Raw genomic sequence first — 14,263 nt, forward strand, 5'->3', positions numbered from 1 at the left:
CTCCCCTATCACGTAATTACTTAATAGTTTGAAATATTTATTGAGCGTGAAGCTTAATTACTTCGTAGATGAGCATAACATTCAATCCTCCCTTGGGAACGTGGCACATGGCTAATTACAGCTTTGTAATTAGCCATGCAGTAGGCTTAGAAGAAACCTCTGCAAAGCCTGCTGAGCCCCGGCAGTACAACAGAAAGAAGGGGGAAGAGTGCAAACCTTGTGAAAGCAAAAGGAGGATTCAAGATTCAGTAGATAGAAGATTTTCCAGAAAATTATGATGGGGCTTCCGAAAGTAATATTTGGGCTAACTTTGAGAGGCAGAGGAGAAGGGAATGGGTCGGGGGGAGAAGAGAAAAACTGGAGAAGGGAGGAGGCTATTATTGTTCGAAATGTATTCAGTTGAGATACTTATAACATCCTAATGAATGCAGGAAAAGACTATGTCCCACCAGCAAAGCCTCTGCACTAACTACCCTAAAGAGCTAAGATCTGGTTATTTACATGAATGCTCGCTTACCTGTGGATAAACCTTTTAGAGTAAATCCCAGTTTAGTTTGACTATTTTGCATTTTGAAGGCTCTGGAAAAGATCCTGTAGCTTTTATTTCTGGATTTTGTGGATCAGGGGTTGGAAGTGTTACAAGGACTCTGAACAAAAATGAATTGAAGTGGACAACTATTTAAAATTACACTCTATAAAATAGAGTGCATAGTAGTGCTTCAGAGAGAGACTAGCTGAAAGATTCACTATGGAGTCAGGCAAAAGCCATGTAATGCTCAGCTGTCATTTCCTATGAACATAACATAACAAAAAGCAAAAGAGAAACAAACCTGAAGTTTTAAGTGACCTCTAGGAATTAGGACTTTGATTTTTCTAGTCTTCAACTCATCACCTCCTGCCATCCACTGTGTTGGTTCATTGGTTCAATATTGACTAATGAGGAAGCATGATATCCTCTGAATTTCCTACATCAGCAGGTTTTCACATGAGGACTCCCATCCAATTACAGACATGGAATAAACATGCTTGTGCAGCATGACCTGGTCACAGCTTACTGCAGTACAGCTGTAGGTTAATTGCAATTTTCCCTTCCTGTGACTTATTCACACTAATGCCATGTTCCTAAGTATTAGTTTTGAAGATCTCTGAATTTCATTAAAAGCACAATTATTCTTGGGGAAAGGAAATCTCATTTAATTAAATAAACATTATAACTCTTTTTAGAATTATTAGTGGCTTTTTAGCAGGCCACAGAAAAATTGAGACAAGCCTCATTAAATTACAGCGAAAAGCATCGCTTCTTTCTGAGATAACACTGTGGAGCAAGTATTTGAATGTGCAATTAATTACTTTTGTTCTGAGAGACTCAAAAATGAGTGCGTATCTGTAACGCTCATTTTAATGATCATGTTTCCTAGAGCATGAGGATTTTCCATTACAGTGGTTGCATTGCAGTAGAGAGGTTTAGCTCAGCCCTTGCTTAGTTCTGTATATCTTAATAAGAAACATTTGCATTTCAATTCTTCCATTGTGCGTTTGTATGTTTTAGGAGAGCTAGCTACGTAATTACAGCAAGGTGTGGTGACCCTTCTTACACAGTGCTGTGCCCTATAGGTAACATCCAGGTGAGGAATTACACCAGCAGCATTTGGTTCCCAAGCTGCAGGCCACCTTTGGGTTTCCAAAAGTGGGATCCGAAGGTTGTGATCCCATATCTCTAATCCAAAATGCTGTCAGTGCAGGTGAGAGATTGTGCTTCTGGAGACACAACTCCCCTCTTCCGTACAAAGTCACTGCTGTGACCTATGGACACATCTGGTGGATCCTCAGCACTTCAATGAACTTGAGTCTCTCTGTCTTTTTCTGATTTCCCATGCAAGCTGACACAAAATGCTATCCAGAGCAAAAGGTTGAGCACTATTGACTTTACAAGCCTCAGATTAATACAATTTTATCAAAACAATATGATGCCGTAGTACTTTCTAGTGTGGCAATTTCACACTTAAATATATCCAAAACGCTGATGTTCTGATGCTGTGAGCTCCCGTATAGCAGTCTTTTTAGTGAAGAAAAATCTTTAAACTGTTTACCTTATCTTTTAGCAAGGTTTTCAGGTAGCATCATTTTAACATCACTATGCAGCTTCCAAACTGAGCTCACTTAAATACAGTCAGTTCAGAGTGTGGGCAGAAAGGGACCTTAATCCGGCCCTCTGTACTCTCCTCAGTGTCTGCAATGTGCCCAGCTTTGCTGTTGATGCAGAGCAGAGAAGTAGATTGAGTTAAGCTGCCTGAATGTGGCCAAATTGTCACAAAGGGAATTAAGAATCAGTTACTAGCACACTGTAAAACACCCAGACTTCCTATGTAAACAAGGCCAACACTAGTAAAAAAAAGGAATGAATGTTACTTTTACTAATAAGTTTGGCCAGTCCTTTAATGGCCCAGTGATGCACTATTAACATAGCTGCATATTTTAAGCTGATCCAATCTTAAAAAAAAAAAAAAAGAAATCATGTTCTTGGCCTTGTAAAGCATAGCTTTACACACACATCTTCTCTCACACCTCAAGATGAATATCCTCCCTATTCCCTATGCGTAATTTTCAATTTCCCTTCTTTTGTTTGACTAATGAGACAAGGTAACGCTTCAGTTAAGACAAATTAATATTCAAATAGCTGAAAAGAAAGATAAATCAATCTAAGATTTCTTAGTGGTGCATTTTCTCTGCCTTTGGAATGAGCTCTAGGTCTTAAAGCTATAAGGTTTAGGAAAGTCCCAACAATAGTGCAGACAAAATTGAACATCACACATACAAAGAAAAGTATGAACATAAACTTCCCACACTGGCCTATTCCCAGGGTGTTTAGACCCTTCAAATACTTGTAGACATTTACCATACTTTCCCTTAGTCATCATTTGGCTAAACTTATACATACTTAGGCCTTTTAGTCTTTCCTCATAAATCAAACTCTGCAACCCATGATTACTTTTGTTACTTTTATCTGAAGCTTTGCCAGTTTGATGACATCTTTCTGGGATCAAGGCTTATTCCAAAATTTGCAGACAGAACTGTAATAATTGCTGCTTCTAGGGTTGGTCCCAAAGCTAAAGCCCATGATGCTTAAGAAAGGGATGGTGAAAGTTTCTGAGATGCAGGGAAAACAGTGGGAATTATGCTACACTGGGCATAGACTGGTGTCCTCGGAGAGGGTTCAGACCACAGGGGAAGTGTTCCCTTCTACTAGAATTAATTTTGCCTGTGGATAATGCATTGATGGAGTAAGAAACTTTGGTAGTATTGCAGTCTGGTTGTTAGTCCTTGAGATGAGGGACAGTATGTGGAGGAGAATTAAAAGCAGAGAAACTGCCTAGTGGAATGGGAGGTGGAAATAAGTGAGCTCGTGCTTTCCCATCTGTCTCTGCTGCTGCTGCATCCCTGGGCTGGAAACTCTCAACTCATTTTGGACCAGGCAGCATCAACTGAGAACTTCTGTGAGGAAAAAAAACTGGTGCTGGTGTAAAACAAAACTTCAGTATAATTAGAAAATGAGTGCATGCAAGGAATGAAGGTGATGTCATCTGGATACAAGCAGAGGAGCAGAGCGCATATTTAATTCATACTGTCTTGGATAGATGCATGCAGACTGAAAGCTTGCTAAGCCTGAGGGCAAAGCAAAATGATAAATGGCAAAGTATGGCCTTGGAGAGGAAAGGGGGAATTGCAGAGGTTGTACTGAGATTGGTGGCAAGCTTCATCAGGAGGGGAAGTGTAGCGAGTACTCAACACCCTGCAGAAAAGGCCTGAGGCTTGGCATAGGGCTTGCTGACTCTTTCTCCGTTGACCTTCAGTATTGAAACAGGTATGATGAGACCACAGCAATTTCTAGGAAGAAATGGTGAAATTTACCTCAAGAAAAAAAATGGCAAAAACATTCCTTTTAAAAGTTTTACATTTGCTGTGGGTTTTGGGTGATTGGCAAAGTGGGTTTACCTGCAGGGTATAGGCTTTCTGATTTTCTCTTTGAGTATGAACTACAGTTTGTCACTGCTTTCTCCTGAGTGAGGGGACATCTCAAGTCTTATCCACAATCTAGAAAGCAACATAAAACAAAATAAGATACACTTTGCTCACCCAGACTTCTTTTTCAATCCCACAATTTACAGACATGTTCCTTGCTGTGAGAAATTGCTGAAGTTAAGCTTGCTCGCATTTGTCCACTGGATTACCAGGAAAATAAGGGGGAAAAAACATCAATGCAGAGAGAAGTTACTTTTTCTTTCCAAAACCAGTAGAATTAAATTCTGTCAGTGAGAGATTGTTTCTAAAATACATTGTCAGATGTTGCTCATTTCCATGCGAAACAGGATCTCCTTTGCCAAATATGCATGGCGTGTTTGTTCCATGCTATGCATAGTGCTTATGGTGGGTTGCTATCATTGGTCAAATGAAAAATGAAGGCTCAGTTCCAAACTCTTAGTCACTGTTGTTCTGAATATGTGGAATCTCAAGGGAAGAAAACCAAGGCTGTCCTTTTTTAGGAAACCACAAGGGCCCATAACGACCATTCAAGGTAATTAAACGTAGTGACTTCTTGTAAACAATTTCATTAATTTTCCCTGAGTAATTTACATTACAAAGATAAATGCATTGTTAATAAGTGGAAAGTAAAATTTTGCCTTTAAATTTGTCCAAAAAATAGCTTTGTAAGGTAGGCCAGTGGGGCTGTGTCCATCCTGGCCAGGGAAACCATCGTGGGATTACCAGGGCATGTTAGCATGCTGTGCCACAATTCTGGCTAATAGCAGCAGGCACTCTTCCAGACAGTGCTGGGACCTGACTCAAATGATAGACAACCTTGGCTTATTTGAATTACCACAAAAAAACATAGTCTAAAGGACCCAGTGGCTTCCCTGCCTCTGGGGAATGCTGTGCTCCCCTCTACCTTCAGCATCTTGCACTCAGCATTTGCAGGCAGCATTGTTCACATTTGTGAGGACTGTATGTCCTTTAAAATTTCCCTCCTGTCTGGCTTGCTGGCATGCGTCTTGAGAGTGAGTGATGTGGACTAGATGGTATTTTTGAGCCTCCTCCAAATCATGAGGACATTGAACCCAGGTTTCTCACCTCCTGGGAAGTCCTGCAACCAGGAGGCAGTGAGATGAAAGCAAAGGGCCGATATCCTTCCCTTGAAATAACGCAGTTGTCTAATGTGTGATGAGCCTGATTCTGCTGTGTGATGCATGTCCAAGTGTTTCTTGTGCTTAGCAGCTTTGGGGGACCTCATTTTGAGATTCAGGCAGTGCTTCAGCAAGCTCTGAGGTGCTCAGGCTGGGGCTGCCTGGGTCTGCCGGGAAGGAGAGCTGCGCCTGGAGAATTTCAAGTCAAAAACTCTGTTGGGGAGGAGAGGGTTAGACTGCAGGGCTCGTCTCGGGTTTCAGTGAAATCTTTGTGGAAGAGGAGAGGCCATGTTTAAAAATTGCAATTTCTAATTCTCATTGCACTGAATCTGTCCCTTTCAGATGGTGTGTGCTTAACACATTGGAAAGAGAGAACCATAACTGATACTACTGAAATGCTTGAACAAGAGTTAGTTCACAATTAGCAGAAGAATTTTTTAAGATATTAGTTTGTAATTCACACATTTATCTTTTCTGCCTTTTCTGAGTGTATACTAGTAATTGTTAGGCAAACTGTATATACTTTCCTTATCCTAACTCCTTCCAGTCCTTTATGTTGGTATTCTTCCCCCTTCATCTATCTTTTTCTTTATATATTGAATCATGAAAACATGATATAGAAGCATAGTTCTTGGCATTTAAAAAAAAACCTATATCCACCTTGGACTTCTGATATGAGTTTATCCCCATGGATAAGCACATTTTGGATTTAAGAATTTAGCGGTGTGCTCTCTCCTTTGTTACAAGGCTGCTATTAGTGGACCAGTGTGGTGTCCGCTGCCCTCATTAAAGGTCAAGGCAAACCAAATCCAACTCTGAAATTACATTGTTATCAATGTCTTTAAAGTCCTGGAATAGCTTGAATTTGTCTCGGCACGCTCTCTCATCAAGCACCATGTATAAACACATCTTTTTCCCGGAGACTGTAGCTTCTGCACAGTTGGAGCTTTATTGAAAAGATTATTTTTTTCCAAAAGTCACTACTGCCATCAATAGTTTTATTTCCCAGCTACTCTGAGCTCATTTGGTTTTGATGCAGTCTTTTCCAGAACCAATTTGGGAATTTAAATGCAAATCCGAATGCATTATTTTGTGGTGTGTTTTAAAACTTAGGAAGGGCAGAAATATTCCTGTGCACAGAAGAGCTTAATGATACCTTTTGTATTTTCATTTTCAAGAGGCATTTGTCCCCTGAAGAGTTCCAGGAAGTCTTCAAAATGAGCATTGAGGAATTTGATCGTCTGGCACTTTGGAAGCGGAATGACCTGAAGAAAAAGGCCCTGCTTTTCTAGCCCCACCCGGATAAAATATGTGCTTAATCAAAACAAAAATAGTCTTGCCAGAACTATCACATGCACTTGCTGTTGAGCCATTGTCCAGCTTCTTTGTGTTAGTATGTGTTGGGGGAAACAGGACAGATTAGATGGCAACACGTTGGAATACAGAGAATTTGCTACTCTTGCATGACCAGATGGTTTTGTCAGTAACTCCTGGTCCTACCCAGTTTACAACGTGCAAAAAATCTAGCTTTAAATTTATTGTTGCTTGCAGTTATTGCTTGATGCAAACGGAAATTATGAAAGGAAGAGAAAAAGTGTAGCTGTGACAAAGGAAATGCATCCAACATTTTGTTCCATTAAGTTTTACAACACAATTTTTACGAAATCAAGTAAGTAATGAATATAAAATTCTCCAATGGGGGATCACATGCTATTAAGAATATGGTAAAAGCCAAAGAAAAGCATGTCCGCAAGCAATTATTGCAATTGTTTATGTGTGGTACTTTTTAAGAATGAAAGCAAAAATATGGAAGCACCTTAATTCTACTTCTTATACTTTAGACACAGCCTACTCTCTAAACGGTCATATTTGTCTAGAAGGTAACTAGCTATCTTTAATTACAACACAAGAGTTTTTATTTTATTAAGAATATATTGTGACATAAAACAGTTATAATGACTAAAATGTATACAGACCTACTTAAAAATTTAGTCCCGTTCATCAGGAAAACTGAAGCCTTACACAAAACTGGTTTAAGAGTGTATTGTGCCAGTTAACTGTGTTTTCCTACTAGTTTGGGGTGTTTGGAGAACTTTTTTTTTACATTTCATGCTGCTAAAAATACCGTGTAATCTTAATTATACGTAGATAGATATATCTATCTATAAAAGAATTATTTTCATTAATATATGTCCTAAGAAAAGACATTCTTACTTTCTCCACTTTCTGGCTTTACACAGTAAGCCATGAGAACTGTGATGGCAATTGGTAGGTGTGGAAATGGAACAGTTCAGCATAAAATGTAACAAAAAAAGCTTGGTGTGCTCTATCAATAATACATCCAATTATAATCAAATATATAAAACCCTCATGCATTACTATTTGCATGTTTCTATACAAATCAATTAAAAAAAAAAAACAACTATGTGATACTGGTGCAGTACCTTGAAACTATCATAAATGACAAGCAAAGCTAACAAAATCTAAGCATTTGATATGAAGGTTAGACCTGAATATCTCTTCCAGCTGAAAGACTGTATTAAATTTAATAATTTCATATGGTCAGAAGTATGGTTGCTGACAAAGAATGTTTTTAAGTGAGTTGCTAGTTTTGTGTGATACTAAAAGAGCATTACAAAAAGTACATTTTTCAGCCATGTGTCAGTATTCTGCATTTTTACTGCCTTGAATGTTTGTACTCACCTCCTACTTCACTATGTCTTTTTGCATTTCCTTAAAGTAACTGGTTAATATATGCACTACAACACACTGTTTCAACTGGCCCAGCATTGGAAAACCATAGCATTGAACATGCCTTCTTCCAACTAACTTTCAAAATCCATGCTGTTGGAAATAAATATTTTCTCATGACCTAAATGTTTTGTCTGATGATACAAATGTTTAAAAAATTCATTAAAACAAAGACATAACTGAATGACTTTGCTAACGTGTGTATAATTTTTAGATTGCACTGATGCTCTGGATAGGGTCTTCCCATGATATTAATGTAAATAATACGTAATTTGCATTAGTTTTGCTCAGTGAGGAGAGCGTTAAGTGTACCTCCGAATGTCAAGTTACTGTAAAGTTGGTCATGATTTAAACAATCCATCTAGCAACTTGCACATCTCACCGAGCAAAAGCTGCTTCACTGGAGATGTTCAGTGTACAGAACCATTAGCCAGCCTTAATTAAGAGCTCCTGATCACCGTGCATCACACATCCATAATGCTCCTCAATCTCAGAATAGCTTGTTATGTTTTGCCTACATGTGAAAACTGGCAGCACACTGAAATGGGCCAATCTAAAGTATGATCAGCAAGGTCCATTGGTACTATGAAAATCTAAATCCAGGAGAACGATTGGTTGGAGAATGATGATGAGTAAGTTTGATGTTGGTGACGACCACTCTTCTCATCTACACCTTCCTGGGACATCAGATTGATGACAGGCATCTTCTCCATGAGTAAAAAAATTGCAGGTTGATCAAAGAAATCCATATACCAGTGCAGATCAAATTCAATGTGGATCTTCATACATAATTTGAAAATTGCTTAACCACAGCAGCTATTATACTGGTGTAGGACTCAACCTATGGTGCAAGGAAAATGTGCATTACTAGGCCACACATGGGATCAACTGCTCCATGCTGCTGTACTGTATTATGCAGATGTATAGCTGATGACAAGTGAGGACAAGGAGAGCTTGTGAGCTCTGTTTGACCCATTTATGCTGTTTGGAGCCACTTAGTCTGTTATAACATCAACAGCCTTAGAAGTGTCTCCTGAAGATCCTTGTCCTACTTGAGCTAAATCAGATATAGCTCTTGTTTTACATAACCCCACGTAAACCTTTTAGCTCATGAGCATCAGTTCTTATCACAACGCACAACTATACCTAGGAGTGGTACTCCTTCATCTGTCTATATTTGCTTACAAGTCAGTTTGTCATTCTGTGCTTCCTTTTCTGGTCAGTGAAGAGAAAAAAAGCACTTTGATCACATCCTAATGTTCAAAACGTTATATGAATTGCACCTATCATATTTCTGTTTACTGAATGTAAAGAAAGCTAATCCAGCTGCAGAAGTATACGTTGCAAGCTGTCAAATCTTAGATGAAGTTAATTCTGTGCCTACAGTCCATAAGTGAAAATAATAAGCCAGATTTTACCAAGTTGGTGCAATACCAGTCTTACAACCATTGGCAGTTCCTAGACCATGTTACTGAATCACTTTCAAGCCATCAGGACGGTACTTTGAATTGCACAGATCTCACAAAATGCCTTAACACAGTAATTCTTTGTGTTCGTTATACTATTCACCAAACAGCACGTATTCGATGCCAAACACGCAAAAATGTTTTAGAAGACAGTCAGTTTATCAACTTACGTTTCTACTACCAGCCAAAACCAAAAAGGAATTTTGGCTTCCATACACAAAACCTTTGCTGACGTTAGATGAACAAGTACTCTTATGTGTCCTTTTTATTTCGTTTTCCTGAAAGTTTGAAATGGTCTGTAGATGTCTGTTCTGTGCAAAGGTGGCATAACTCAATAAGCTGTTCTGTTTTTCAGATGATACATGTTGGTGTATCACTCTATATTTAAAGCATCTACTGTCGTATGGTGTAGGGACCTATTTAGTTATGCTTTCTAGCCTAACTAAATTCTCATTTACAATATGATATTGTATGCTGGATTTGGCACTAGCCAAATACACCAGAGTAAAAGGGCCATAAAGTGAGTAGTGTTGTAATTCACTTCACTGCTAAGTTTCTGTGCATCACCTAAACTCTGTAAACCAGAACATGGCATACCAGAGAATACAACATTTCTGTTTCTAAAATTTATCATATTTTCCACATTTAAAAACTGCAAATTGGAATTTTAGTTACGTAGTCTTCTTTCAGGAACTTAAGAGTGTCTTATTAAATGTGAATAGGCTAACATGCTTAATCGATGTTCTGATTTATTTCTAGAGTTCCATATGCTAATCTTAAATAGCATTATGAAATGGAAAGTGCATTTCAGAGTAATTAGATAAATCTTTGCCAGAATATTCCATCTGATAGTGTGGTCCAGCATTGGCAGTAACAAACTGAGAGTCTTGACAAATCATCGGCTGTGTTTTAGATAATGCTCTTTAGAGTTACTAAGATACTGTTCCATAGTCCTGTTTTCAAGGAGATGCTGTCTTTCACCATGTAGGTAAGTATGGATATGGCTATGCAGCTCAAAAGGATCAATATAGTTCATGAAGCAACTTATTTTGGTATGTATACAAGAAGCAAGGGAATTCTGTCAGAGATTACATTTTCGTACTTGGATCTGAAGTGTATGCCTCAGCTGTTCATGACAACCCTGATGGATGATCTAATTCTCACCTCATGTATTTTAAAGAAGGCATGTCTCAAACACAGGAATGAAAGAGCCAACTTATTTCATCATCATAGTCTTTGAGACAAAGGAACACATGGATTTTTGTGGTTGCTGAGGAATATCTGACCAACAATTCCAGATAGGAAACCAGGCGTGCCAGATTACCATTATAGCTGTCTGAGAAGGCTGGACATTTTTGTCTGACCTTCTGCTATTTCTTTTCCTTGTGGTTCAGGGGAGAACTCTGAAAACTAGAACTGCAGAAACAAGAAAATACATAATTGTGAGAAGCTACCTGCAATCTAATAACCCTCTGAGACAAGGTTAGTTTTACACGAACAAAAAAGACACAGTTCAGACCAAGAGAGATGCCTTGTTTTACATTCCTCATTTTGACGAGAAACCATCTATTTAACATTTCCCAAGCGTGACCAAGCCAGACCATTAATTTTATTAGCCTTTTCACAGATCTGCAGGAAAATGCTGTTCTGCTATTTGCAGGTGAGCTAGGTGAGATCCCAGGCACTGCCATCTGTGTGGCGCGGGGCTCCAGGGTGTCCTTATATTCTCCTGTCCCTTTGACTTGTGTGTGAGGAAAAGGGTCATGTTCTTCTGAGGTTCCTAAGATCTAGACTGACCCTTGACCAATGGATTACTTGATAGCTCACAGGCGTGGCTACCATTTTTCAGATATCTTGAATATCCGAAAAAAAGACAAAAGTTTTTAATATCACAATGGCAGACTGCAACCTTCTTGTACAGGTAAAATTATACTGGAGGCTTGCATTTCTTCTCCGTATCCAGGCTGCCTCTGAAGTATGGCCAAATCCTCACAGGCTCACGGGAGGTGCTGGCTCAGGCTTTTGGAGTCTTTGTATCCCTTCTCACTTTTTTATTCTGTGAAAAGCCGTGTTAGAAAAGGTGGTACTCAGTAAAAATTCATGCCTTTGAAACATTAGATCTCAATAGAATTTTACTTCTTCGGTAAGGAAGCACACACAACAGATGGAAGTTTGTTGGGTAACTGCAGCTGGTTATTATTCCCTCCTCACAACCACCATCTCTGTGAGTTACAGCTAAGAGAAGTAAGTAGTTTTGTGTTTTTCTCAGTGCTCTTACTTTCATGATTTAGCATGTTTTCTTCCTACCACTCAGCGTTTGACATCTTGGCTACTATGCATGCAGGTATTTGTAAGTAGGTAGGTTCCATATGTTTTTTTAAATGGTTGAACAAATCTATGCAGCATTCAAGCAGTTTGGACCGGGCAGTAGTCCTTCCGTGCCAGACTGCCCAACAGCAGCAGCTCCAGAGTGATGGGCAGGAAACCAAAAACAGACAAAAGCAATGTGTCCCACATATCTAAATGTATAATGATTCAGGGCTTTAGGGAAGAAGTTTACTGTCTCAGCTATGATGTATTTACCATTTGTTAGAAGTCTGGATATCCTTGATTTCTTTTTCTGAATCTTGCTACATCTGTGTCCTGAATGATTTGCTGTTGACCTGTTTTCTCCACTTCCTATGATGCACTCCTTCATTAGGTCCTCTAACTCTTTTCTCCACTAAAAATTGCAATGTTTTAAATTTCTTTTGAGATTAAAACCTTTCTTTGCCCTTGATAATTCTCCTGCAGGCTCCTCTGAGCCCCTTGTACCTTGTATGCAGGAGGTGGTCTGAGAGAATAAAGGCATTACAGTATTTGCTTTATATTCACTGCTTTGTGTCAAACATTATAGCATCTTTTTTTTTACAGAGGAAGAAGAAAGGTAAGAATGACTTTGACTTTTTTAATACATTATACTGATTATGCTGAAGCCCTGCTAGAGGTGTTCTCACTATTGCAAGCTGGTGGGTTGTTTTTTTTTTTACTCCCTGAGTGGAAATGCTCCTGAACTCTGACATGAGTCATTTTAATTTTTTACACTAGTATCTATATATTTTTCTATTAACTGATAATTAAATAATTGAAGTTGCTAATGGTCATCTGAATTTTGCCAGTTCACTGGCCTGGAACAATTCAGTTGTGGAACCAGGTTAATACTCTTCGTGCCACTTGACAATTTTGCTAGTCAGACTTTCAAGAAAAAAAGATCTCTCTCAAGTGAAGGATCTGGAATACAGACAGTTTGGGCTCCCTAGTTTTTGCCAATTTTATACTAGACATTTTTCATCTCCCAGCTAGTTTTTGATAGATGACAGCGCCTGCAGGACTTTATGAGTCACTGTATAAGCATCAAATTGTTCAAAATGGATTTTTTTCCTTAATCCTTTTTTTCAGCGTAGTAACTGTTTATTTTTATAGTGCAATAAAACTAGTCTAATAATCAAGGGCTACTGAAATAATTTATTCCATCTTAGATGGCACAGAAGAGAATATAAATACCTAATAGAAGCTGAAATGTATCTCTTTTTTGAGTAGGGGCTAAAATTAAAGAGTTCTACAGAAGAATGTACTCCTGCTGTCATTAGTGGGTGGACACTGCTGCTGTAGGTTATTATGAGGTGATGAATTTCAAGGCAGACACTTTCCTCCAGGGTCTATAAATGTTTTTTAAAATATTCTATAAAAATATAAATATCAGGTTATGTGCTTTCACATTTACTTCACCTTTGTACCTCTGAAATGAGCTCACATATAAATCAGCATATTTCAGGCCTTCTATGCTCATGAGATGACTAAAATTAGTATTTCTATACTAATATCAGTTTGGCAACACTGCTATTATTCTGAAATTAAAAGTATATATGAAAATGTTCTTGAACCCTATCTTGCTTACTAAAAAAAGGTGAAACATGTACTGTAAGAAATTCAGTAAGAAACAAAGAGGCCTAATACTTGCAAAACAAGCCTTGTAAATACACTTACTCTACATCATCAGACCTTGATTTCCAAACACTGTACAGAAGGCAAGCATTGAAGTAGCACGTGCCCAACTATAAATAAGGTCTTTTTCTTTCAAAATCCTTCTAATTCATTGGCTTAAATGGAAATATTGGAAAGGATTTTTGGAGCAGAAAAAGTATGGCTTTGTTACTTGTGAAAGTATCATTTAAAGCAAACCTGGCCAAGCTTTCTTGGAGGAATAAGAAAATTACTCATGCAAAAAAGTGACATTGTGCCACAGTGAGTCAACTCAAGAGTAAATTATGTGTAAATAAGGAGTGACTTGAAGTAACTTCTCCAGTGCTTACACAAGTGTGTTTCTGTAGGAAAAAGTGCAAAGTAATGCACAAGTAAAACAACAGAATGGGTTTATCTGAATAGCTGAAATTTCAACGGAATTACACAGGCATTATTTTGACAGATGATAAGTTTAAGAACTGGCTGTTCCCTGATCTTGATGATAACGGAGAAGGCAGGTGTAGAGTTTCATACATTGTTGAACAATGCGGGGGCGGGGAAAGAGGCAGGGAAGGGCTGAGATTCCATTTTTGGCCTAATCTTGCTTGAATTCAAAGAAAGCAGGGGCAAGGAGGTGAGATTTATTGGAAATCTTTTCCCAGTGTGTTCAACCTTAATATAGAAATAAAAATAACAAGACTAGGATTTTTTTTTCAAGTTTGTACTACCCAAAGGTAGAGCTACTTTTCAGCGATGCTGAGGGTTTAATATGCAACTAATAAAAGGATGTTAGCATAGCATTTTGAAAATGTCAGGCGCTAAATGCTAAGCCCACTGAAATCACTGGCAATCTTACTTGCACAA

At 38.4% G+C, this 14,263-nt stretch overlaps 1 protein-coding gene across 11 annotated transcripts in view; it reads left to right on the forward strand.

Moving 5' to 3' along the window:
• The window catches only part of ABLIM2 (actin binding LIM protein family member 2), a 147,336-nt gene extending 139,217 nt beyond the window's left edge, over positions 1-8,119 (forward strand). For all 11 annotated transcript variants that reach the window (XM_087736499.1, XM_087736502.1, XM_087736504.1 and 8 more), the window contains one exon: positions 6,359-8,119. In XM_087736499.1, coding sequence (XP_087592625.1) covers positions 6,359-6,472 — 114 coding nt within the window. In that variant the 3' untranslated portion in view covers positions 6,473-8,119. The remainder of the gene's footprint in view (positions 1-6,358) is intronic.
• The last annotated feature ends 6,144 nt before the right edge of the window (positions 8,120-14,263 follow it).

Source organism: Nipponia nippon, unplaced genomic scaffold (genome assembly GCF_047370975.1).
Source record: "Nipponia nippon isolate SJK-2023a ecotype South Korea unplaced genomic scaffold, ASM4737097v1 scaffold_6, whole genome shotgun sequence".
NCBI classification, from domain to species: domain Eukaryota; kingdom Metazoa; phylum Chordata; class Aves; order Pelecaniformes; family Threskiornithidae; genus Nipponia; species Nipponia nippon.